This window comes from Tachyglossus aculeatus, unplaced genomic scaffold, assembly GCF_015852505.1.
Source record: "Tachyglossus aculeatus isolate mTacAcu1 unplaced genomic scaffold, mTacAcu1.pri scaffold_1_arrow_ctg1, whole genome shotgun sequence".
NCBI lineage: Eukaryota > Metazoa > Chordata > Mammalia > Monotremata > Tachyglossidae > Tachyglossus > Tachyglossus aculeatus.
Window position 1 is genome coordinate 2,814,039 of NW_024044915.1, and position 26,791 is coordinate 2,840,829.

Genomic DNA, 26,791 nt, shown 5'->3' on the forward strand with positions numbered 1-26,791 from the left:
GACAAGGGATGTGGGAGGTGAGGGAACAGGAACAACTGGTGAGGAAAATGAGTATGGGTGTCAATAAAGATGGAGAAATACTTTTGCGAGGCAGAGGAGAGGGCAGAGTTAAAGCAAGTAAGGATGAATTGGATTCATGGAAAAAATCTAGGCAAATGATCCAGGCAGCAGAGTAACATATGGAATGGAATAGGGATAGGAAAGAGGTAGGGAGGGCAGCAATTAGGCCGCTATAGGAATTGAGGTGGGATAGGATTACCGTTGGAATCACCACAGATACCTGTGGTAGAAGTTTGGATGGAGATGAAAGGGAGGATTTTACCGATGTTGTGAAGGTTGAGTAACGGGATTTAGTGACTAATTGAAGATGTGCGTTGAATGAGAGAAATGAGTCGTGGACAATATCAAAGTTATGGGTTAGAGGGACAGGAAGGATGGTGGTGATGTCTACAAGTGATGCGAAAATCAGGGGAGGACAGCTCTTGAGCGGGAAGATGAAGAGTTCTGTTTTGGACAGGATACGTGTGAGGCGTTGTGGGGACATCCAAGTAGAGATGTCCTGAAGGCAAGTGGAAATGTGAGACTGCAGAGAGGGAGAGAGACTGGGGCTGGAGATGTAGATTTGGGAATCAGCTGGATAGCCGTGGAAATTGAAGGCTTGGGAGCAAATGATTTCTCCAAGGGAGTGAGTGTAGACGGAGAATAGAAGGGGATGCAGAACTGAACCTTGCAGAATGCCCACAGTTAGGGAGTGGGAGGCAGAGGAGGAGCCCATGACAGAGGCTGAGAAGGAGTGACCAGGGAGATAGGAGGAGAACCAGTAGAGGACAGTGTCAGTAAAGACAAGATTGGATAATATTTCCAGGCAAAGCGGGTGCTTGACAGTGTCAAAGGTGGATGCGAGGTCGAGGAGGAATTAGAATGGAATAGAAGCTGTGAGATTTAGGAATAAGGAGATCGTTTGTGACATTTGAGAGAGTGGTTTCCTGGGTGTGAATGGGACAGAAGCCCGATATAAGGGGTTCAAGGAGAGGTTTGGAGAAGAAGAACTTGAGGGAAAAGATGTAGACAACTATCTAGGAGTTTGGAGAGGAATGGTAGGAGGCCGATATGGTTACAATCGGAGAGCACCGAGGGACCATGGGAGAGTTTTTTTAGGATAGGAAATACATGAGCATGTTTGAAAGTAGTGGGGAAAAAGTCACTGGAAAGCTAACAACTGAAGACGGCGGTAAGTGCGTTGATAATTGCGAAGGGATGGAGTTGGATGTGTAGTTGTAGGGCGTGGAATTGGAGAGAAGGCAGGCGACTTCCTCTTGAGATACTGCTGGGAGATATGGGAGTGTTGAAGAAGGGGCAGGAGGAAGGGGGATTGGAGAGGAGCAGGGAAGAATTTAGGGAGATCACACCTGATGGTCTAAATTTTCTCGGTGAAGAAAAAGGCCAGGTCACTGGGGACAAGAGATGGGGGAGGCGGAAGTACATGGGTTTTTAAAAAGAAGAATGAATCGGTCAATAATTCCAACAATCCATGGTATGTATTGAGCACTTGAGGTACAGAGGCCTGCACTAAACCCCTGGGAGATTACAATACAATAGAATTGTTAGATCTGATCCCTGACCACAGGGGGTTTACAGTGTAGAAGGGGAGACAACCTATAGAATAAATTATACATAGTGGAGGCAACAGAGGGTAAGGATATGGACTTTTTTTTAGATAGCATTTATTAAGCTCTTACTATGTGCCAAGCACTGTTCTAAGCGTTGGGGAGGTTACAAGGTGATCAGGTTGTCCCTCAGGGGGCTCACAGTCTTCATCCCCATTTTGCAGATGAGGTAACTGAAGCCCAGAGAAGTGAAGTGGCATGGCCAAAGCCACACAGCTGCTAAGTGACGGAGCGGGGATTAGAACACATTACCTCTGACACCAAAGCCCACACTCTTTCCACTGAGCTACGCTGCTCCTCCTAAAGAAGTCTTCTCCTAAAGACGTAAGAGCAGAGGAGCTGTGGGTGGGATGAATATCTAAGGGCTTAAGGAGTGAAGACCTAAGTGAATAGCTGATGTAGAAATTAGGGTAAGTAGGAAAGGGAAATGGGGTTGGTGCTTCCTTCCTCTCTGACAGTTCTGTCCCACTGGGAAGGGTCTCCACCTTCCCATTCTGAGACGTTGATCCCCATTGTTCCCTCCCCCATCTGCTGTCCCAGGTTTGAGTGAACTCCAGCCCACTATGGTCTCCCGTGCAACCAGCAGGTGATGGCAGATGACTCTGTGGGAGTACCACCTGGAGGAGGAAAGAGTCCAGAAGGCCATGGGACAAACATCCAATGATCCATGGGAGCACCCAGGCCTGACCTCTGATTCGTATTGGCCAGGGAATCCCTTCTGGATATCCCTGGCTGGATTTCTCTCTTTTTTGGTCCTGCCATTGTAAGAAAACTGGGGTAGAGAAAAATGTTAAGCAATGAACACAGCAGCCCTGAACTTATGTCCCAGGGATCATTTCCTCTTCAACCACTCCCGGGTGTTCCTGTCAGGCTGCAGCAGGATGACATAGCACTTTGGGATGAAGATGCAGCCAAGAAGCCCGGCACTGGAGGCCAGGATGGAGAAGATCTCTGTGGTCACTGTGGCCTTCCCCTTGGTGCCCTGGTATGCGGGAAGGAAGGAGGCCCAGACGCTGCAGAACACCAGCATGCCAAACGTGATGAACTTGGCTTCATTGAAGCTGTCGGGCAGCCTCCTGGCCAGGAAAGCCACAGTGAAGCTCACCAGGGCCAGAAAGCCCAGGTAGCCCAGGACGCAGTAGAAGGCAATCACGGAGCCCTCGTTACACTCTATGATAATGAGTCCGGGCTCAGAGCGTGTGTTCAACTCCGGGAATGGGGGAGCGGTGCCCAACCAGATCACACAGATGGTCACCTGGACCAGGGAGCAGGACAGGACTATTGAGATGGAGGCTCTGGGACCCACCCACCTTCTGACTCTGCTCCCCAAGCTTGTGGCCCTGAAGGCCATAATCACAGTGACAGTCTTGGCCAAAATGGAGGAGATGGATACAGTGAACACGACGCCAAAAGCCGTTTGGCGGAGGAGGCAGGAGGCTGTGGTGGGTTGGCCGATGAAGTTCAGGGCACAGAGGAAGCAAAGTTTGAGGGAGACGAGGAGGGTGTAGCTGAGATTGCGGTTATTGGCACGGACTATGGGGGTGTCTCGGTGCTTAATGAAGACTCCTAAAACCAGGGCTGTGAGGAGAAAGAAGGAGAGGGTCATGGAGACAAGGATCAGCCCCAACGGTTCTTTGGGGGACAGGAAAGTTACCACTTTGTGAAGGCAGCCATCTCTCGCAATGTTTGAATACTGATCTTCAGGACACTTCACACACTGCTCAGCGTCTGAATGGAAAGAATCATTCAGTCAATCAATCAGTCAGTCAATCAACACTTACTCTGTGCAGAATGCTATACTAAGTGCTTGGAGGAGTACATGCAACAGCTTGGGTAGACACGTTCCTTGCCGAGAAGGAGTTCACAGTATAAAAAGGGAGACAGACTGTAATAAATAAATTGACAAATGATGGATATGCACGTAAGTGCTGTGGGGCTGAGTGTTGGGTGAATATCGAGTGCCTTAAAAGAGGGAGGAAAAGAAAAAGGAGCAGAGTCTCACCTCCCCCTACAGCACACATTTCCCTCCACCTAGGTCAGGGTCACAGCCCAGGCTGGGATTTTTGCCTCTTCATTACACCTGACCCGTCTGGTCTAACAATCTCTCCCAAGCACCCCTCCCCAGTGCCGAGATTGTGTTTTCCAACCCTGCAGTCACCCCAGCTCATAGGCAAGGAAGCTGCTGAGTAAAAACTCCTGGACATACATATCTGCAGTCAGGCATGTACATCTATGGCCTGCCCCTTGGGCTTTCCCATCAACTGTCTCTGGCTCCCCATGCCCTTCATCTGTCACCATCTGCCTAGTGCCCCACAGACTCTGGGTCATGTGAGGATCTGGGTCTCTGCACACATCTACCTGTCTGGTTGGAAATCTCTCCCTCTGGGCACCTGACACAAAAATAGCAGCAGGCAGCCGCCTCTTGCTGGGCACGTTTTCTGAATCCTGGTCCACAGCTCCTGCTGCACTGCGAATGTGGAGCCTGAATTTTCAAGAAAGAGGATAGAGACAGTGAGAGTGGAGCTCCACAGTTCTATAGCTATCTAGGGGATCCTGGAGCCTCCAACCCAGAGGCTTCCCCACCACCTCCCATACATGTCTGAGCCCCAAGAAAGGATGAGCTACAAGTGTCCCCGTCCTGCACCGCCCACCTTTTCCTTCTCCCTGCAAAGAGTCAGAGGTTTCAGGGGATCGGGGCACCAGGTCCCACTTCTGATTCATTCATTCATTCATTCATTCGTTCAATAAATAGTATTTATTGAGTGCTTACTGTGTGCCTACCACTGTACTAAGCGCTTGGGAAATACAGGTTGGCAACATTAGAGATGGTCCCTACCCAACAACGGGCTCACAGTCTAGAAGGGCGAGACAGATAACAAAACAAAACATGCGGACAGGTGTCAAGTCGTCAGAACAAATGGAATTAAATCTAAATGTACATTATTAACAAAATAAATAGAATAGTAAATTTGTACAAGTAAAATGAATAAAGTAATAAATCTGTACAAACATATATGCAGGTGTTGTGGGCAGAGGAAGGAGGTAGGCCGGGCGGGATGGGGAGGAGGAGAGGAAATAGGAGGATCAGTCTGGGAAGGCTTCTTGGAGGAGGTGAGCTCTTAGCAGAGCTTTGAAGGGAGAAAGAGAGCTAGCTTGGCAGATGTGTGGAGGGAGGGCATTGCAGGCCAGGGAGAGGACGTGGGCCGGGCTTCGACAGCAGAACAAGTGAGAACGAGGTACAATGAGGTGTTACCAGCAGAGGAGCAGAGGATGCGGGCTGGGCTGTAGAAGGAGAAAAGGGACGTGAAGTAGTAGGGGCGAGGTGATGGAAAGCCTTGAAGCTGAGAGTGAGGAGTTTTTGCTTGAGGCGTGGTTGACAGGAAGCCACTGGAGATTTTTGAGGAGGGGAATAACATGACCAGAGCGTTTCTGCACAAAGATGATACGGGCAGCAGCGTGAAGCATAGACTGAAGTGGGGAGAGACAGGAGGATGGGAGATCACAGAGGAGGCTGATGCAGTAAACGAGTCGGGATAAAATGAGAGATTGATTAAGCAGGGTAGCAATTTGAATGGAGAGGAAAGGAAGGATCTTGGCGATGTTACAGAGGTGAGACTGGCAGGTTTTGGTGACGGACTGGATTTGAGGGGTGAACGAGAGAGCAGAGTCGAGGATAACACCAAAATTGCGGGCTTGTGAGACAGAAAGGTTGGTAGTGCCGTCTACAGTGACAGGAAAGTCAGGGAGAGGGCAGGGTTTGGGAGGGAAGATAAGGAGTTCAGTCTTGTACATAATGAGTTTTCGATGGCGGGCAGACATCTAGATGGAGATCTTCTGAACTCAGGAGGAGACATGATCCTGAAGGGAGAGAGAGAGAGCAGGGGCAGAGATGTAAATTTGGGTGTCATCAGCATAGAGATGATAATTGAAGCCATGGGATAGAATGAGTTCACCAAGGGAGTGAATGTAGATAGAGAACAGAAGAGGACCAAGAACTGACCCTTGAGGAATACCTGCAGTAAAGGGATAGGAGGAGGAGGAGGAACCCGCAACGGAGACTGAGAAAGAATGGCTGGAGAGATAAGAGGAGAACTCGGAGAGGACGAAGTCTGTGAAGCCAAGGTTGGATAGCGTGTTGAGGAAAAGGGGGTGGTCCACTATGTCGAAGGCTGCTGAGAGGTCGAGGAGGATTAGGATATAGTAGGAGCCATTGGATTTGGCAACAAGGAGGTCATTGGTGACCTTTAAGAGGGCTCTTTCAGTGGAGTGTAGCGGGTAGAAGCCAGATTGGAGGAGGTCAAGGAGAGAGTTGGTGTTGAGGAATTCGAGCCAGGGGTGTAGATGACTCGTTCTAGGAGTTTGGAAAGGAATGGTAGGAGGGAGATAAGGCGATAACTAGAAGGGGATGCTGGGTCAAAAGAGGGGTTTTTTTAGGATTGGGGAGACATGGGCATGTTTGAAGGCAGAGGGGAAGGGACCAGTGTAGAGTGAGCGGTTGAAGATTTCGGTTAAGGATGGGAGGAGGGAAGGGGCGAAAAATTTCATTAGATGAGAAGGAATGGGGTCTGAAGCACAGGTGTATGGAGTAGCACTTGGGAGGAGGGGGGAGATCTCATCTGAAGATACTGCTGGGAAGGATGGGAGAGTAGCGGAGAGGGTTGAGAGCAGGGGGTTGGAGAATGGGGAGGAGTGACTTTGTGGAGCTCAGACCTGGTGGAGTTAATTTTAATACTGAAGTAGGAGGCCAGATCGCTGGGGGTGAGGGATGGAAGAGGGGGAGGAACATGGAGCCTGAGAAGGGAGTTAAATGTACGGAAGAGCTGACGAGGATGATGGGCATGGGTGTCAATAAGGGAGGAGAAATGGATTTGCCTGGCAGAAGAGGTGGAAGAGTTAAGGCAGGAAAGGATAAGCTTGAAGTGAACAAGGTTGGCCTGGTGCTCAGACTTTCGCCAGCAGCGTTCAGCAGCTCGAGTATAAGAGCGAAGGAGGGGGACAGTGGCAGTGATCCAAAGCTGTGGGTTAGTGGTACGAGAACAGCGAAGGGAAAGGGGAGCGAGCAAGTTGAGTTGAGTAGAGAGGGTAGAGTTGAGAGATTCTGATCTGAGGTGGGGGCCCATCTGAGCCGAACCCATGGTCAAGAGTGATGCTCAGGAATTCCTTCCTTCTCCCACTTTGACTGCAGAGAGGTGTCTTCAACTCTTGAACCTTGAATTCATAACTGCATCCAGAAAGATGTGTCTGAGAAACTGTGCCGGGAAGGTCCAAGGTTCTGAATAGATGAATGTTAAAGCATTTTCATTTTTCTGTGCCCTGTCTTGGAGATGACATTCTGGTCCCAGAGGTCTACCTGGGGAAATAGCTCTCTGCCTCCCAATGTGTCCAGAACCCTTCCTGCGCTCTGAGATCCCCAGTTTCCCAAGCTGTGTTGTCATGACCACCAATACGCCATCCCAAAGTAACAATGTGGGGACATTGTGGGCGTGACACTGTGGCCAGGGTGACTGATCCAACACCAGCTCCAGGCCAAGCAGGTGATCAGAGAGGAGCCATGCCAGGTCAGAGCTCTCTCCACATGAACCCCATACAGAATGGAACAATCCCTGCTGAGCTAGTCCTAAGAGATGGCCGAGCAGAGCCACTTGTAACTGTCACAGCACCGAGCCCCAGCTCCCACCATGAACTATCCACAGCAGGATGCAGGGATTTAAACTGCAGCCAAGCTCATTCAGCATCGCCCTTGCTGGACTGTGTCACTGTATTTCCAGGAGCCCTGGCACTGAGGGCAGGGAGCAATCTTGGCGTTAGGCTGGCATCACATCATATTATGTAGAGGAGGAAGCACACCACCTTGGCTCACAATTGAACCCCTTCACCTAGGGATTGGGAGAATCGATAGGATTTCCTATTCATCCCTGCTTCGGTCCTTGATTTAGTGCTTAATTGCCCCAGAAGTGTCTGTCTTCAGTTCATTCATTCATTCAATCATATTTATTGAGCACTTACTGTGTGCAGAGCACTATTCTAAGCGCTCGGGAAGTACAAGTCAGCAACATATAGAGACGGTCCTTACCCAACAATGGGCTCACAATCTAGAAGGGGGAGACAGACAACAAACGAAAACATGTAGACAGGTGTCCAAACCGTCAGAATAAATAGAATTATAGCTATATGCACATCATTAACAACAAAATGAATAGAGTAGTAAATATGTGCAAGTAAAATAGAGTCATATATCTGTACAAATATATACAAGTGCTGTGGGGAGGGGAAGGATGTAGGGCGGGGAGGATGGGGAGGAGGAGAGGAAAAGGGGGGCTTATTCTTGGAAGGCCTCCTGGAGGAGGTGAGCACTCAGTAAGGCTTTGAAGGGAGGAAGAGAGCTAGTTTGGCTGATGATGATGATGATGATGATGATGATGATGATGATGATGGCATTTATTAAGTGCTTACTATGTGCAAAGCACTGTTCTAAGCGCTGGGGGGGATACAAGGTAATCAGGTTGTCCCACGGGGGGCTCACAATCTTAATCCCCATTGTACAGATGAGGTAACTGAGGCACAGAGAAGTTAAGTGACTTGTTCAAAGTCACACAGCCGATAAGTGGTGGAGCCAGGATTCGAACCCATGACCTGTGACTCCCAAGCCCCTGCTCTTTCCACTGAGCCACGCTGCTTCTCCTAATGGGTGGAGGAAGGGCATTCCAGGACGGGGGAAGGACGTTGGCCGGAGGTCGATGGCGGGACAGGCGAGAAACGAGGCACAGTGAAGAGGTTAGTGGCAGAGGAGCAGAGGGTGTGGGCTGGGCTGTAGAAGGAGAGAAGGGAGGTGAGGTAGAATGGGGCGAGGTGATGGAGAGACTTGAAGCCGAGAGTGCGGAGGTTTTGCTTGATTTGTAGGTTGATAGGCAACCACTGGAGATTTTTGAGGAGGGGAGGAATATGCTCAGAGCGTTTCCGCACAGAGATATTCTGGGCAGCAGAGTGAAGCATAGACTGAAGCGGGGAGAGACAAGACGATGGGAGGTCAGAGAGGAGGCTGATGCAGTAACCCAGTCGGGTTAGGATGGGAGACTGAACCAGCAAGGTAGCAATTTGAATGGAGAGGAAAGGGCAGATCTTGGCGATGTCATGGAGGTGAGAACGGCAGGTTTGGGTGACAGATTGGATGTGTGGGGTGAATGAGAGAGTGGAGTCGAGGATGACACCAAGGTTGTGGGCTTGTGAGAGGGGAAGGATGGTATTGCCGTCAACAGTGACGGGAAAGTCAGGGAGAGGACAGGGTTTGGGAGGGAAGATAAGGAGTTCAGTCTTGGACATACCAAGTTTTAGATGGCGGGCAGACATCCATATGGAGATGTCTTGAAAGCAGAAGGAGAAACGAGCCTGGAGAGAGGGAGGGAGAGCAGGGGCAGAGATGTCGGTTTGGGTGTCATCAGCGTAGAGTTGACAGTTGAAGCCATGGGAGTGAATGAGATCACCAAGAGAGTGAGTGTAGATAAAGAACAGAAGAGGACCTAGAACTGACCCTGGGGAACCCCTACAGTACGGGGATGGGAGGGGGAGTAGGAGCCCGCAAAGGAGACTGAGAATGAATGGCCGAAGAGGTAAGAAGAGACCTAGGAGAGGACAGAGTCTGTGAAGCCAAGGTTGGATAGTATGTTGAGGAGAAGGGGGTGGTCCAGTGTCGAAGGCAGCTGAAAGGTCGAGGAGGATTAGGATAGAATAGGTGCCATTGGATTTGGCAAGAAGGAGGTCATTGGTGACCTCTAAGAGGGCAGTTTCGGTGGAGTGTAGGGTATGGAAGCCAGATTGGAGGGGGTCTAGGAGAGAGTTGGAGTTGAGTTCTCTCTACACCTCATAGTCTCAGATCATGCACCCCTTGAGGACCAAATTCAGTGTCTCATTGTCATGTAAGTATTTTTTCCCAGCACCAGGTATTCATTCATTCATTTAATAGTATTTATTGAGCACTTACTGTGTGTAGAACTGTAAACTGAGCACTTGGAAACATACAATATGACAGTGAACAGACACATTCCCTGACCACGGCGAGCTTACAGTCTACAGTCTAGTTCCAGTGCTGCGCACCCAGTAAGTGCTCCATCAATACGATCACGACTAGAAGCCTGGGACTACCACTTCAGGACATCCGGGCATTCCCATTGGCTGCTTACCTGAGAGGCTCCCCCAGGCCACACGATCATTGTCTCATTGATGATGACATCTTGGTCGGGGGGTGCCTGGGGGTCCACCTCCCCGACTTTCACCAACTCACCATTTCCATTGGGAAAAATCACAAAGTTCAGAATGTCAAATTTTGCAGCAGATCTGCGGTTCTCATCCAGAATCACCAGCTCCCCGGCAGGGTTGTCAAACTGACCCTTTCTCAGAAACTCATGGAGCTGAAAATGGATAAAAGGAAATTCTAGAGACTCCTGACCCCATGGGAGGTGAGATCAGCTGCTGTGGGGTTTTGGGGGGTCAGTTTGTTTGTTTGCATCACAATTAGAACCCATGACATTCGGACTCCCAGGCCCATGCTCTATCCACTGCGCAATGCTGCTTCTCCAAGTGGCTTAACTTCCATGGGCCATTCAATACCTTTCTTCCTCCCCGTTAAACTGTGGGCTCCATTTGGGACAAGGCCTGCATCTGACTTGATTATCCCTTATCTATCCCAGTGTTTAATACAGTGCTGGCACCTAGAAAGCACTTAGCAAATACCATCACCAATATTATTATCCTTATTATCATGAATTCCCAGGAAAACTGCCACAGGGAGGCAAAAGAGGAGACCTGGAGTCTGGGAGCAATCGTCCCACTGGGAGGGGATTTCTTCTTCCCCACCTTTGGCACTGCTGACTGCTCTTCTTCTCTAGATCCCCCACCTTCCCCCCGGCCTCAATCACTCAGCCCAGGAATCGGGAAAGTCTCTCTCTCTCTCTCTCTCTCTCTCTCTCTCTCTCTCTCTCTCTCTCTCTCTCTCTCTCTCTCTCTCTCTCTCCTTCTCTCTATTTCCCGGTATGAAATGGAGGGCATGGAATGGAATCCAGGAAAGGCAGACCTCCTTATGGTAATATTTTCCATCTCATCCATGCATAGACAAGGAGGAGGGAAGGGAGGGATATGTCTGCCTAACAGTGGAGGGAAGCCTCACGCTAGGTCCAGCGACAATGCCGACCTCTTTCATTCAGCAGTAAGTTTGTGGAAATCAGTAATGGGGAACTGTGCACAGGAGAGAGGAGGGCAGATGGCAATAATCACGATGATGAGGATGGTGACCCATGAAGCTGCATTCTGTGACCACCTCCCCAGCCTCTCTATCCCCAGTGGGATAGTGTTGGTTATTCCAATTGATATGAGTTGTCCTTCAAGTTTGAAGAAGGCAGCACTGATGGTCCGATCTGGGGAGCACAGTGCCATCCAAAAATGCTGTCCCTTGTCATGCTGTTACGTTTAATGTTTTCAGTGCCTAGCACTGTGTTCTCTTCAACCTGCAATCGATGAACCACTTCTTAAATAAGTATTGGGATCGATAATATTGGTTATTGAACAATTCTTCATTATGGGCAGGGAAACTCTGTTGTATTGTACACACCCAAGCACTTAATACAGTGCGTAGCACACAATAAGCACTCAATAAGTACCACTGAAGGATTGATTGATTTATATCTTCCTTTTTTGACAGAATGTGTGAGGCTGGGGCAGCTGATACCCCAGTGACTATGATTTAAACAAACCAATTTTTATTTGTCGAACTTAAGTTACAGTTTAACCAGATGCCCAGGAAGGACCTCTTGCATTAGTGCAATGTTCCTCCTCTCTTACCCGCAATTGTATTTCAGTGAATTAATTTCTAGGACTCGGTCTCTGTACCCAGTCCTGTATATGCCAGACTATAACGGATGAGCCTTCTCATGAAGGTGTAAGTTTCGACCAGGCCCTCCACTTCTGCACTTCAGCAGGACCTGCCTCTTGTGACCTCTAGACTAAAAGCTCCTTGTGGACAAGAAATATGTCTACCAGCTTAGTTGTAATGTACTCTCCTTAATGGTCAGGACTACTGTCTGCACACAGTAAGCTCTAAATACACACCAATGATTAACTGACTGATTTTGCAGCCCCCTGGACCAGAGGGGGAACATTACCTGCCACAGATGAGGAACCAGACAATCCTTGTTTCCCCGAGATTCCAGGTCTGAGCAGGACAGGAGCAACTCCTGGATGCCCTGTGTGACAGCATACATAGCATTGTACACACTGTAACTCAGGGCAGACATCGACAGGGGAAAATGGTGCACAGGCAGCAACTCCAAGGAAGCGTTTTCTGAGCATTTTCTTCCATCCAGTTCAGGAAATGAAAAGGAACAGTCAAAGGCAGACTCCCAGAGCTCCTTCAAGACAATGATTTCTGGATATTTTTCTGGTCTAACTGTCCGTAAAAAATCTCTGAAATGGGGAACTTCTTTAACAAGGTTTGCCATTGTGAAAGTTCCATGAAAGTTGTAGTTGTTTGTTACTTTCTTTATGTTCAAAGTAAAGTCCCAGTAAAAGGTGGTGATCAAAACCGTCTTGAACAGTCCAGATCTCTCTATCACATTTCTCAGGAGGCTTAGGGACTCTGCATCCCCATAGGCAGCCATCACTGTGGCTGATGTAGCCGTGACCCTGTAGTAGAATTTCCAGGCTAAATAAATGCGGAAGGTCTCACTGGAGATCTTTATGGTAAAAGCTGCACAGACACCATTCCTGACCATCTCCCCGGTCACATCCGAGAGGAATCTCTCTCCTATCATATCAGCTGACACCACCAGCCCGACCCAGGTCCAGCCAAAATGTACCATTAAACGTACAATCCCCCGAGGCAGAGAGGAGATCCTGGGGGCCACCTGATAGAGAGATGGAAATTGGGTCTTGTCGCTCAGGACTGGATCGAATGGGCCATAGGTGATCTGGGTAGAGAACAAAAAAGCTGATTAGGATGGGTGAGGATATTGGTAAATCCATCAAAAGAGTTTACTTAGCTCCTTCTTTGGGAAGAGCACTGATCTTCCCAGAAGGAGTTCAGTAAACTCTTAGCCTTCCCAGATTGAGCCCCCCTTTTCCTTTCCTCCTCCCCAACCTCCCTGCCCTACCTCCTTCCCCTCCACACAGCATTTGCATATATTTATACAGATTTATTACTCTATTTATTTTACTTGTACTTGTTTACTATTCTATTGATTTTGTTAATGATGTTTATATCGCTATGACACGTGTCTACATGCTTTGTTTTGTTGTCTGTCTCCCCATTCTAGACTGTGAGCCCGTTGTTGAGTAGGGATCGTCTCTATATGTTGCCGACTTGTACTTCCCAAACGCTTAGTACAGTGTTGTGCACACAGCAAGCGCTCAATAAATACAATTGAATCAATGATCTTATCATTTGGGAAATGATAAAAAGTGCAAATACACAATACCTATCTTCAAAGAGATTTTCATCAATCAGTCATATTTATTGAGCAGTGACTGCATGTGGAGCACCGTACTCAGTTCCCGAAAGAGTACAATATAACAGGGCCGGCAAGCATGTTCTGTACCCACAGTGGGCTAACAGACTAGATCAAGAGATGGATGCTAAATTATATTATGGATATGTACATAAGTATTTTGGGGATGAGGGGTCGGGTGAACAAAAGGTGCAGAGGCAACCAGAAAGGCTAGGGAGTAGGGGAAATGAGGATCTGATCAGGGAAGCTTTCTTGGAAGAGTCGTGACATTAGCAAGGTTATGTGGACAAGGAAAGTGATCATCTTTTGGTAGGAAGGAGGAGAGAGTTATGGGCCAGAGGCAGGACATAGGCAAGAGGTCAGCAGAAAGATAGATGAGATCAATGAACAGCGATTAGGTTGGCATTAGAGGATGGACGGTATGGGCTCGGTTGTAGTAGGAAATCAGCAAGAAAGTAGAGACAGTAGGTGCAGACAACTCACTTATGGAGTTTGAAAAGGAATGTTAGGAGGAGATGGAGCTTTAACCAGAGGGAGCTGAAGGATGAAAGTGAAGGTGGTGGCCAAAAAGGAAAAAAGGGAGGGGTCATGTGCTGCAATAAGATCCAAAGAAAAGGGGTCGGAAGAACAGGTAGAAGGGGTAGATTTTGAGAGGAAGCAGGCAATCTCCTCTTGGGACACTTCAGGGAAAGATGAGAGTTTCAAAAAAGGAGTAGGGGAGAGAGGGACTGGACAGGACCAGGGAGGATTTTAGGGAGATCATGCTTGATTATTTCAATTTTATCCACTAAGTACATAGCCAGGAGAGGGACTAAAGATCGTTGGGATTTGAGGAGGAAATTAAATGTCTGAAACACTTGGCAAAGACAATGGGCATAGAGGTCAACAAGCATGGAGCAGGATTGCTGTCTGGCAGGGGAAAGGGCAAGATAGAGCAGGAAAAGATGCATTTGACATGAACTAGGTCGGCCTGATAGCTGGATTTCTGCCAGCATTGTTCCATGGCATGGCCACGGGAGCAAAGGAAGAGTGCTATGGAGGTAATCCAGTGCTTTGGGTTAGTGGTAAGAGAATGGTGAAGGGATCGAGGAGCAGGTGAGCTGAGACCAGTAGAGAGGACATGTTGAGGGTGTCAATTTGTGCATCAGGTTAGGTAGTTTGGGTACGGAGACCAAGTAGGACACGATGATTTGAGAATATTGGTGTGGATTAATAGATTGACCGTCTCTATGGGGGAACACCTCAGATGACCAATTTGGGTTGGGAGGATGGAAGTCAGTTGAGGAGCTTTCAGTTGAATACATTGTGGCCTAGTGGGAAGAGCACGAGGATGGAAGACAGAACCCCTGGGTTCTAATACCAGCCCAAGTCTCGTTGACTAGTCACTTCACTTCTCTGGGCCTTGGTTCTCACTGGGGATTCAAAAAACATATTCTCCCTACTACTAATACTACGGGCCGCATGTGGGACCTAATCATCATTAACATCTGCAGCACTTAGTACAAGGTTTGGCCTATTGTAAGCACCTAAAATACCACAATTACTAGTAATTGTCATTATAAAGAAATTTCAGAGTTGTTGAGGGTAGAGTTGGTGAGGGTCAATAGCGAGGATGAGATTGAGTGTGTCCAAGCTGTTGAGTGTGTCCAGCCTTCTCTCTGATCTCCCATCCTCGTGTCTCTCTCCACTTCAATCCATACTTCATGCTGCTGCCCGGATTATCTTTGTCCAGAAACGCTCTGGGCATATCACTCCCCTCCTCAAAAATCTCCAGTGGCTACCAATCAATCTGCGCATCAGGCAGAAACTCCTCACCCTGGGCTTCAAGGCTCTCCATCACCTCGCCCCCTCCTACCTCACCTCCCTTCTCTCCTTCTACTGCCCAGCCCGCAACCTCCGCTCCTCCACCGATAATCTCCTCACTGTACCTCGTTCTCGCCTGTCCCGCCGTCGACCCCCGGCCCACGTCATCCCCCGGGCCTGGAATGCCCTCCCTCTGCCCCTCCGCCAAGCTAGCTCTCTTCCTCCCTTCAAGGCCCTGCTGAGAGCTCACCTCCTCCAGGAGGCCTTCCCAGACTGAGCCCCTTCCTTCCTCTCCCCCTCGTCCCTCTCTCCATCCCCCCATCTTACCTCCTTCCCTTCCCCACAGCACCTGTATATATGTATATATGGTTGTACATATTTATTACTCTATTTATTTATTTATTTACTTATTTTACTTGTACATTTCTATCCTATTTATTTTATTTTGTTGGTATGTTTGGTTCTGTTCTCTGTCTCCCCCTTTTAGACTGTGAGCCCACTGTTGGGTAGGGACTGTCTCTATGTGTTGCCAATTTGTACTTCCCAATCGCTTAGTACAGTGCTCTGCACATAGTAAGCGCTCAATAAATACGATTGATTGATTGATTGATTGAGTGGGCAAGATGGGATGAAGCAGAAGGTCAAGGAGTGAAGGAGTGAGATGAAACGGTCAGCAGAAGGGTTATCGGGAACAACCACATGGATATTGAAATCCCCAAGGATGAAGGGAAGCTTTCTCATGATGGAACAGGGTTTTCATAGACTGCATTTGGCTAACAGGAGAGATTAAAGCAAAATTATCTACAATTAAACAGATCGATGAGGAGACTGATATAGGAGCGTTCCTAGAAAATCTCATGCCAGGAATGAGGGTCTTGGTAACAGGGAGAAGACTGGTGTTACCAGTCCTGATAGGAAACCTAGGCAGAGGAATGGATATGGGAGGAAAAATGAAGAGTTCAGTTTCATTCTTATGATACTGAGGCTTCAGAGAGACATCCCTGTGCAGATCCCTGGAAGTCAAGCGGAAATGTTTGATTGACAGAGGATGTGGGAACTTAATCCTATGTGACTGATTGGAGAGTTACTGCTTGGCCTGGGTAGCTGAAGCCATGGGAGTGGAGAAGCTCTCCAAAAGTAATGAGTGCAAAGTGAGAAGAAAAGGGAGAAAGAACAGCTGCCCGGATTATCTTTATACAGAAATGCTCTGGGCATGTCACTCTCCCACTCAAAAATCTCCAGTGGTTGCCTGTCAGTCTAGGAAGCAAGCAAAAACTCCTCACTCTCGGCTTCAAGGCTCTCCATCACCTCGCCCCCTCCTACCTCACCTCCCTTCTCTCCTTCTACAGCCCAGCCCGCACCCTCTGCTCCTCTGCCCCTAAGCTCCTCACTGTGCCTCGTTCTCGTCTGTCCCACCGCCGAACCCCAGCCCACATCCTTCCACTGGTCTGGAGTGCCTTCCCTCCACATATCCACCAAACTAGCTCTCTTCCTCCCTTCAAAGTCCTACTGAGAGCTCACCTCCTCCAGGTGGCCTTCCCAGGCTAAAGACTCTCTTTCCTCTCCTCCTCCCCATCCTCCCCCTCTGCCCTACCTCCTTCCCCTCCCCACAGCACTTGTATATATTTGTACAGATTTATTACTCTATTTGTTTTACTTATGCATATTCACTATTCTATGTATTTTGTTAATGATTCTGACACCTGTCTGCGTGTTTGGTTTTGTTGTCTGTCTCCCCCTTCTAAACTGTGAGCCCATTGTTGTGCAGGGACCATCTCTATATGTTCCCAACCTGTACTTCCCAAAACCTTAGTACAATGCTCTGCACACAGTAAGCGCTCAATAAGTACGATTGAAAGAATGAATGAATTAATGAATGATACCCACATGTGTACCCCCTGTCCCTGGCTCCTGTATGCTATGCTGACTCCATGCCCCACACACATCTTTCCTTTTAACGTTTCTTCTTAACCCTCTAAAAGGGAAAATTGCAGAATGGACAGGGAGTGCACTAGGAGCAAGAAAAAAACAATAATGGAAAAAAGTGCGACGGAAATTCACTTGAGCGTTTACATACTCTGGAAAAATTAACACTCAGGACCTGGCTTGTCCTTGAAGCACACACAGCGCTAGGTTGTGTTTGAAAAACTGCTCCTTCCTAGGAACATCCATTCTCAAAAGGCAGTTTGGGATTGAAATAAGTGAAGGGAAACCCTTTTCCACGAGACATGTCTCCAATCTGGCCATTCCTTATCTACAATCTACATAGGGATGCCAGCAGACTAGTTGAATTGTCTCCTACCTGTGGGAGCTTGTAGAGTCCCAGGATGTTTGCCATGCTGATGGACAGGGCAGATGTAGCTCCTCCAATGACAGCCACGGATTTTTCCCGTCTTTCACAGCCGTAGTTAGGAATGGTCTGTCGTCCTCCCGACAACCACATCAAGGCACCCTCTATGGCTCTATCAGCATGGTGGTAGTTTTCGTGGATGTGGAACCCCAGGGACACATTGGATAAAAGGCCAGGATCCTTGTTGATCTCCTCCACAGCAAACAGCAGGGCCAGGAAGTGTTGGAAGTCTTTGTAAACCCAACTGAAATGAGACAGAAGTGTTCACCCCCAGGGTCCACCCTGAACCTCCACCCTGCATTCCAAGGGACATTTACTACCAAGCGAACAGATCGGGTAAAGAGTCTAGTGGCAGCAAGCATCACCTGGCCCAGTGTCCTGAATCACCTGTATCAGCCACCCTGCATCCCCTTCTGCACCACCCGCCCCAAATCTTCCTTGGCCCTAAGCCACAGCTCTGATGGATACGAGGTGAGAGAGGGAGTGAAAGGAGTGGAGGGAAATGTTTCTCCTTCAAACCCGTGATGATGATCTGAGGGACAAGAACTGAAGGGAGAGAAGGAAGGACAGAGAGTCCAGTCTGTGTGGTGATGATGAGAGATCAGAATGTAGACATGGATCTCTCAGGAAAGAGGTCAGAAACTCAGTGTTGGATGCAGTTACTGCCCAATCATCAATCACCATAGAAACGGAGAAAATGAAAGAATCAGTGGACCCCGAGCTTGGGTGTCAGACGACTTGGGTTCTTCCAGCTCTGCCAAATGACTGCTGTGTGATTTTTGGACTGGTCACTTAACTTCTCTGTGCCTCAGTTGCCTCATCTGTAAAATGGGGATTAAAACCTCATCCCTCATACTTAGACTGTGAGCCACATGGGAGATAGGGACTTTGTCCAACTAGTGTTTAGAACAGTCTTTGGTTCATATTAAGTGCTAAGTACCACAATTTAACTAAATTAATTAAATGTAACCACTAAGACCAAACAAAACCACTTACTGGGGAATATAGTTCTTCTTGTTGCTATTATTGATGAAATTTCCGCTGTGAAAAACAGTCATGGTCTGCAGAGATAACATCCCTGCAATGATCAGGTCCCCATCCCTGTAGTAGGTGGCTGGATACTGTCTGGCCAGACAGCAGGGAGTCTTCTCTTCCCCGCTGGTGGATTGGGGAAGCTGGAGGAGCAGAAACAGGGTAAGCAGAGAGGGCATCGAGGTGAGGTGAGTCCAGGACCAGCTGTGAGGGACGATCAGAGTCAGGAGTCTGACTCTTTTCCTCTAGCACAAGGATCGGGACTCCAGTCTCCACTCCCACCACAGAGAACATGTCAGTAAGATGTGGGAGATGCTGCATCCAGGAGAAACAGAGACAAGGGAAAAGGGGGTGCTTATGAAGATTTGCCTGAACTTTTTAGAATGACGGTTCCAATCTATTGCCGTGGTTTGCCTGTAGTTGGGAATGGGAGGAACCCATTCTAGGACAAGGGAAATCAGTCATGCAGGGGCTCTGGGGATTATCCTTGCCTGGAGCACTGCACCTGCATACCTGAAACTTTCTCAAAAACATCAGAGGAAAAAACAGTTAGGAATTGCCCTCCCTCCTGGGTCCCAAGGGAGTTTGAGAGGGCAGAATGGGCTGGGGGCTTGGGGATGATTCTGGAACTAGAGGAGCCTCCCAGAGTTCTGTTATGCACCCACCACAACAATGCCAGTCCCTGCAGTGACTCTGCGGTTGGCAGCCTTCACATCGGGCAGGTGTCTGAGAGTGGTGACAAGGACAGAAAAAAGTAGTGAGGAAGCTGACAACAGACCTCACACACTCCTGCCGCAGTATCCACAGCAGAGGACCCTGTGAATCCTGCACACCCCCACAGTCTAAGATATGTCCAAGGACCAGGTGCTCCACCTTCCAACAGGACAGGATTCAGAAGGACCTGGGTGGCTCTGACACTTGTCCACTGTGTGACCTTGGGCAAGTCACTTCACTTCTCTGAGCCTCAGGTGCCTCAATCTGTAAAATGGGGAATAAGACTGTGTGCCTTATGTGGGACAGGGACTTTGTCCAACCTGGTTAGCTTACATCTAAATCAGCGCTTAGAACAGTGCCTGGCACATATTACACACTTAATAAATACCAAAAAAAATATTGACTGCTTCTATGTGTGGCAATAGACCTGGTTTAAATAATCAGCTCTGGGTCCTTGGTAATGAACAGATTGAAAATGAAAATAATAATACTAATGATTATGGTGATTGTTAAGCGCTAACTATGTGCCAAGCACTGTTCTGTGTGCTGAGATAAATACAAAATATTCAGGTTTGACACAGTCCCTGTCCCACATAGGGCTCACACTGTTAATCCCCATTCTACATATGAGGTAACTGAGGCCCAGTGAAATGAAGTGACTTGCCTAAGGTCATTCAGCAGACACGTGGCGGGGCCAGAATTCAAAACCATGATCTTCTGACTCCCAGGCCCATGCTCTATCCACTAAGCCAGGCTGCTTCTCCAGCTACCCAAAAACATCGGGCAGCACCCCTCCAAGGCTCCCACAAAAACCACAAACTGGTGGCAGGAAAACGTCACCTGATGTCTCCACGATGTGATCCAGAGGCTGCCAGACTGGCTGGAGTCCTGGCTAGGCATATCCGAGGGGCTTAGCGACACTGCTGTCTCCTGAGCTCCCTCTCTCCCCTCTACATTTAGATTGCCGATTTCCACCACTCTGAGGGATCCCTTTTAGGGCTCCAGCTTTGCGAGGCTGGAAAGAAGAAAGGGAGGGACAGAGAGAGAGAGAGAGAGAGAGAGAGAGAGAGAGAGAGAGAGAGAGAGAGAGAGAGAGAGAGAGGGAGAGAGAGTGATAAAGAGAGGGAGAGGAAGAGAGACTTCCCCGATTCCTGGGCTGGATGACTAAGACAGATCAACTTCTATTTCCTCATCCATTACGCACTTAGGCAATTTACAGAGACACCATGAACTAGTGGAAATACCCCGGACTGGGAGTCAGAAGACTGGTTTTTAATGTCAGCTTCACAATTTATCTGCTATATGGCCTTGGACAATTCACTTAACTTCTCTATGCCTCTGATTCCTCATTGATAAAATAGAGATCAAATCCTATTCCCCCCTTCTTAGAAGGTGAACCCTCAAAGGGGCAGAGAGTGTGTGCACTCTGAGTATCTTGTTTCTACTCCAGCATTTAGTACAATGCAAGACACAAAGCAAGAGCTTAACAAATAGCACAAAAAAAACCTCCCCACAATTTTGGCTAAGGTGGCAAGGTTATTTCTGGGTTCAGTTACTCTCCCCTCCTGAAAGGGCTCTGTCTAAGTCTTGCACTAGGCTGCTGTGCCTGTGGTCCTCCGTCTCATTGTGCCTGGTCACAGAGGGTTCATAAATGGAGCCTCAGCTCAATAAATTGCCCCACTGTGCTCCTCCCACCCCCTCTCCCCTCCGGCCTCAGCATCACAGGAAGAGTCCTGGAGTTGGCTGGGAGAACCATGGACTCGGCTACCTCCTGAGAGCAGAACTTCCTGAAGGAGAAGACATCAGAACTGAGAGGGTGTGAAAAACGTTTGGCCCCGGAGGCCAGGAGTTTGTATACAGAAGACGTGTTGCAGTTATGTGGTACTCTAGGGAGTACCCCAAGGTTGTAATAGGCTTCAAAACCCCAGATCCTTTTCAATGTATGGGAAAATGTTAACAATTATCCACAATCCTCAGGATGGAGAAATGGCAGTAGTTCAGGCAGTTGTGGGATAAGATGAGTAGAAGCAGGCAGTGGGAACAGCTTTAACTATCACTTCTACGCTGATGACACCCAGATCTACATCTCTGCCCCTGCTCTCTCCCCCTCCCGCCAAGCTCGCATCTCCTCCTGTCTTCAGGACATCTCCATCTGGATGTCTGCCCGCCACCTAAAGCTCAACATGTCCAAGACTGAACTCCTTGTCTTCCCTCCCAAACCCTGCCCTCTCCCTGACTTTCCCATCTCTGTTGATGGCACTACCATCCTTTCCGTCTCACAAGCCCGCAACCTTGGTGTCATCCTCGACTCCGCTCTCTCATTCACCCCTCACATCCAAGCCATCACCAAAACCTGCCGGTCTCAGCTCCGCAACATTGCCAAGATCTGCCCTTTCCGCTCCATCCAAACCGCTACCCTGCTCCTTCAAGCTCTCATCCTAACCCGTCTGGACTACTGCATCAGCCTTCTCTCTGATCTTCCATCCTCGTGTCTCTCCCCACTTCAATCCATACTTCATGCTGCTGCCCGGATTGTCTTTGTCCAGAAACGCTCTGGGCATGTTACTCCCCTCCTCAAAAATCTCCGGTGGCTACCAATCAATCTGCGCATCAGGCAGAAACTCCTCACCCTGGGCTTCAAGGCTCTCCATCACCTCGCCTCGCCCCCTCCTACCTCACCTCCCTTCTCTCCTTCTACAGCCCACCCCACACCCTCTGCTCCTCTGCCACTAATCTCCTCACCGTGCCTCGTTCTTGCCTGTCCCGCCATCGACCCCCGGCCCACGTCATCCCCCGGGCCTGGAATGCCCTCCCTCTGCCCCTCCGCCAAGCTAGCTCTCTACTTTCCTTCAAGGCCCTAATGAGAGCTCACCTCCTCCAGGAGTCCTTCCCAGACTGATCCCCTTCCTTCCTCTCCCCCTCGTCCCCCTCTCCATCCCCCATCTTACATCCTTCCCTTCCCCACAGCACCTGTATATATGTATATATGTTTGTACTTATTTATTACTCTATTTATTTATTTATTCATTTTACCTGTACATATCTATTCTATTAATTTATTTTGTTAGTATGTTTGGTTTTGTTCTCTGTCTCCCCCTTTTAGACTGTGAGCCCACTGTTGGGTAGGGACTCTCTCTATATGTTGCCAACATGTACTTCCCAAGCTCTTAGTACAGTCCTCTGAACAGTAAGCACTCAATAAATACTATTGATTGAACTGTGTGTTTTCTGATAACAGATCATTAATTTCCTGATTAATGTTTTTGGAATATGTAATGAATAGTATTTATTGAGCTGTTACCATTATGCAGGACACTGTATTAAGAGTTTAGGAGAGAACAATATAAGAACATAACAGAGTAGGTAGACATGTTTCCAACCCCCAACAAGCTAACATTTTAGAGAGTGAGACAGGCATTAATATAAATAAGTAAATTACTACTATGTACATAAATGCTGTGGAGCTTAGGAGGGGATAATAAAGGGAGTAAATCCAAGGGCAAGGGCAATGCAAAAAGAAGTGGGACAAGAGGAAATGAGAGCTTAGTCAGGGAAGGCTCCGTGGAGGAGATGTCGCTTCAATAACGCTTTGAAAGTGGGGAGAGTAATTTTCCATTAGATTTAATGAGGATAGGAGTTCCAGGTCAGGAACAGGACACGGGTGGGTGGTTTTTGGCATGATAGACAGAATTGAGGTACATTGAGTAGACTGGCAATGAAATCAGTATGTTGGCATTAAAGGGGTGAAGTGCCCAGGCAGGCTTGTAGAAGGAGGGCAGTACGATGAAGCAGCAGATGAGGAGATGATGTAGGAAGGGACAAGTTGACTGAGTGCTTTAAAGCCGATGGTAAGGAGTTTCTGTTTGATGTGGGGGTGAAAGGATAACTACTGGAGGTTCTTGAGGAATGGAGAAACATGGACTGAACATTTTTGTAGAAAAATGACCCTAGCAGCAATGTAAAGTATGGACTGCAATGCAGAGAGACATGAGACCGGGAGGTCAGCAAGGAACCTGATAAAGTAATCAAGGCAGAACAGGATTACTGTGATAGCCGTTTGGAGAGGAAAGATCAGAATTTAGAGATGTAGTGAAGGTTGAACCATCAGCACTTAATGACTGATTGAATTTGGGGATAGAATGAGAGAGAGGAGTCAAGGAAAATGCCAGGGATAGGGGTTTGTGAGATAGGAGGGATGGTGGTTCTATCTGTAGTGATGGTAAAGTCATGAGGAGAACAGGGTTAGCAGGAAACGATTAGAAGTTCTGTTTTCAACATGTTAACTTTGAGGTAATGGCAGGGCATACAAGTACAGATGTTCTCCCTGTAGGCAGAAGGAAATGCGAGACTGCAGAGAGGAAGAGCTGGAGATATAGATTGGGGATTCGTCTGTTAGTTGAAGTCATGAGAAAGAATGAGTTCTCCAAGGGAGTAGGTGAAGATGTAGAAAAGAAGGGGACCCAAAACTGAACCTTGAGGGACACCCACAAATATAAGGTGTGAGGCAGAGGCGGAGCCCATGAAAGAGACTGAGAATCTGTGGCCAAGTAAATAGGAGGAGAACCAGTAGAGGATTCTGTCAATTTCAATCATTCAATCAATCAATCAATCATATTTATTGAGCACTTACTGTGTGCAGAACACTGTACTAAGCGCTTGGGAAGTACAAGTTGGCAACATATAGAGATGGTCCCTACCCAACAGTGGGCTCACAGTCTAGAACGGGGAGATGGAACAAAATCAAACATATTAACAAAATAAAATAAATAGAATAGATATGTACAAGTAAAATAAAATAAAATAAAAGTAAAATAAATAAATAAATAGAGTAATAAATACGTACAAACATATATACATGCATACAGTTGCTGTGGGGAAGGGAAGGAGGTAAGGCGGGGGGTGGAGAGGGGGACGAGGGGGAGAGGAAGCAGGGGGCTCAGTCTGGGAAGGCCTACTGGAGGAGGTGAGCTCTCAGTAGGGCCTTGAACGGAGGAAGAGAGCTAGCTTGGCGGATGTAGGGAGGAGGGCATTCCAGGCCAGGGGGATGACGTGGGCCGGGGGTCGACGGCGGGACAGGCGAGAACGAGGCACGTTGAGAAGATTAGCGGCAGAGGAGTGGAAGGTGTGGGCTGGGCTGCAGAAGGATAGAAGGGAGGTGAGGTAGGAGGGGGAGAGGTGATGAAGAGCCTTGAAGCTGAGGGTGAGGAGTTTCTGCCTGAAGCGCAGGTTGATTGGTAGCCACTGGAGATTTTTGAGGAGGGGAGTAACATGCCCAGAGCATTTCTGGACAAAGACAATCTGGGCAGCAGCGTGAAGTATGGATTGAAGTGGGGAGAGACAAGAGTATGAGAGATCGGAGAGGACGCTGATACAGTAGTCCAGACAGGATAGGATGAGAGCTTGAATGAGCAGGGTAGCGGTTTGGATGGAGAGGAAAGTGCGGATCTTGGCAATGTTCCCGAGCTGAGACCGGCATGTTTTGGTGATGGCTTGGAAGTGAGGGGTGAACGAGAGAGCGGAGTCAAGGATGACACCAAGGTTGCACGCTTGTGAGACAGGAAGGATGGTAGTGCCATTTACAGTGATGGGAAAGTCAGGGAGAAGGCAGGGTTTGGGAGGGAAGACAAGGAGTTCAGTCTTGGACATGTTGAGTTTTAGGTGGCGGGCAGACATCCAGATGTATATGTCCTGAAGACAGGAGGAGATGCGAGCCTGGAGGGAGGGGGAGATAGCAGGGGCAGAGTTGTAGATTTGAGTGTCATCAGCGTAGAGATGATAGGTGAAGCCGTGGGAGTGAATGAGGTCACCAAGGGAGTGAGTGTACATCGAGAACAGAAGGGGACCAAGAACCGAACCTTGAGGAACCCCCACAGTAAGGACATGGGAGGGGAAGTTGGAGCCTGCAAGAGACTGAGAATGAACGACCGGAGAGATACGAGGAGAACCTGGAGAGGATAGGGTCTGTGAATCCAAGATTGGATAGTGTGTTGGGGAGAAGTGGGCTGTCCACAGTGTCAAAGGCAGCTGAGAGGTCGAGGAGGATTAGGACAGAGTATGAGCCGTTGGAATTGGCAAGCAGGAGTTCATTGGTGACCTTTGAGAGGGCAGTTTCCGTGGAATGTAGGGAACGGAAGCCAGACTGGAGGGAGTCGAGGAGAGAGTTGGTGTTGTGGAATTCGAGGCAGTGCGTGTAGACGATTCGTTCAAGGAGTTTGGAAAGGAATGGTATAAGGGAGATGGAGCGATAACTAGAAGGTGAGGTTGGGTCAAGAGAGGGTTTTTTTAGGATGGGAGAGACATGGGCATGTTCGAAGGCAGAGGGGAAGGAACCCGTGGAGAGTGAGCGGTTGAAGATGGAAGTTAAGGAGGGGAGAAGGGACGGAGTGAGAGATTTCACGAGATGAGAGGGAATGGAGTAAGAAGCACAGGTGGCCGGAGTAGCACTTGAGAGGAGGGAGGAGCACTCCTCTGAGGATACTGCTGGGAAGGATGGGAGAGTAGCAAAGAGTGTTGAGAGCCGGGGGGTTGGAGAAGCGGGGGAGTGACTTTGGGGAGGTCAGACCTGATGGATAATTTTATTAATGAAGTAGGAGACCAGATCTTTGGGGGTGAGAGAAGGAGGAGAGGGAGGAACCGGGGGCCTGAGAAGGGAGTTGAATGTACGGAAGAGCTGGCAGGGATGATGGGCATGGGTGTCAATAAGGGAGGAGAAATAGTTTTGTCTGGCCGAGGAGAGGGCTGAGTTAAGGCAGGAAAGGATAAACTTGAAGTGAACGAGGTTTGCACGTTGTTTAGACTTTCGCCAGCAGCGTTCGGCAGCTCGAGCATAAGAGCGAAGGAGGTTGACATTGGCAGTGATCCAGGGCTGTGGGTTAGTGGTGCGAGAGCGGCGTGGGGAAGGGGGAGTGAGTGAGTCTAGCTGAGTAGAAAGGGTAGAGTTGAGAGCAGTAATCTGATCATCGACATTGGGTAGAGAGGAGAGGGAGGCGAGGTGGGGTATGAGGCGCTCAGAAAGATGGATGATTTCAAGAGAGCGGAAATCTCTGTGAGGATAGTGGTACTGTCTACAGTGATTGGAAAGATGGGGAATATAGGGTTTGGGTGGGGGGTGGGATAAGGAGTTTAATTTTGGATCTTTTTAGTTTGAGGTGTTGATAGGACACCCAGAGATGCCCTGAAGGCAGGAGGAAATGTGAGATTGCAGGGAAGGAGAGAGGTCAAGGCTGGAGTGCTCTGCACACAGTAAGCGCTCAATAAATACGACAATGTATGAATGACCGTCTCTATACGTTGCCGACTTGTACTTCCCAAGCGCTTAGTACAGTGCTCTGTACATAGTAAGCACTCAATAAATACGATTGAATGAATGAATGAATGACCGTCTCTAGATGTTGCCGATTTGTACTTCCCAAGCGCTTAGTACAGTGCTCTGCACAAAGTAAGCGCTCAATAAATACGATTGAATGAATGAATGAGATGTAGATTTGGGAATTATCTGCATAGATGTAGTCATTGAAGTCAAGGGAGCAAATGAGTTCCTCAAGAGAGAGGGTGTAGATGGACAATAAAAGGGGACTTAGAACTGAGCCTTGAGGGACCGCCACGTTCAGAGGGAGGCAGAGAAGGAGCGATCAGAAAGCTAGGAGGAGAACCGAGAGAGGACATGTCAGTGAAACCAAAGTTGGATAGCAGCGTGGAAAGAGCACGGTCTTTGGAGTCAGAGGTGACGGGCT

The 26,791-nt window shown here is 48.5% G+C and overlaps 1 protein-coding gene across 1 annotated transcript; it reads right to left on the bottom strand.

Annotated features, from left to right (window-relative positions):
• Nucleotides 1-2,499: 2,499 nt before the first annotated feature.
• On the bottom strand, nucleotides 2,500-17,534 carry LOC119923536 (vomeronasal type-2 receptor 26-like). The gene is made up of 5 exons (XM_038742896.1): nucleotides 17,265-17,534; nucleotides 11,819-12,622; nucleotides 9,845-10,072; nucleotides 4,026-4,149; nucleotides 2,500-3,395 (listed from the first exon to the last, which is right to left on the bottom strand). Exons 1-5 carry the CDS (start codon nucleotides 17,403-17,405, stop codon nucleotides 2,500-2,502), a joined length of 2,193 nt encoding a protein of 730 aa, XP_038598824.1. The 5' UTR covers nucleotides 17,406-17,534.
• Nucleotides 17,535-26,791: the final 9,257 nt, after the last annotated feature.

Excerpts from the sequence above, each read along its gene's own strand:
- LOC119923536 (XM_038742896.1), bottom strand. The coding sequence starts at position 17,405 with ATGTGGTTGTCGGGAGGACGACAGACCATTCCTAACTACGGCTGTGAA. Across the intron at positions 12,623-17,264 it reads GACTCTACAAGCTCCCACAG|ATCACCTATGGCCCATTCGA; the intron begins GTAGGAGACAAT and ends TTCTCTACCCAG. Across the intron at positions 4,150-9,844 it reads GGCCTGGGGGAGCCTCTCAG|GCTCCACATTCGCAGTGCAG; the intron begins GTAAGCAGCCAA and ends TTGAAAATTCAG.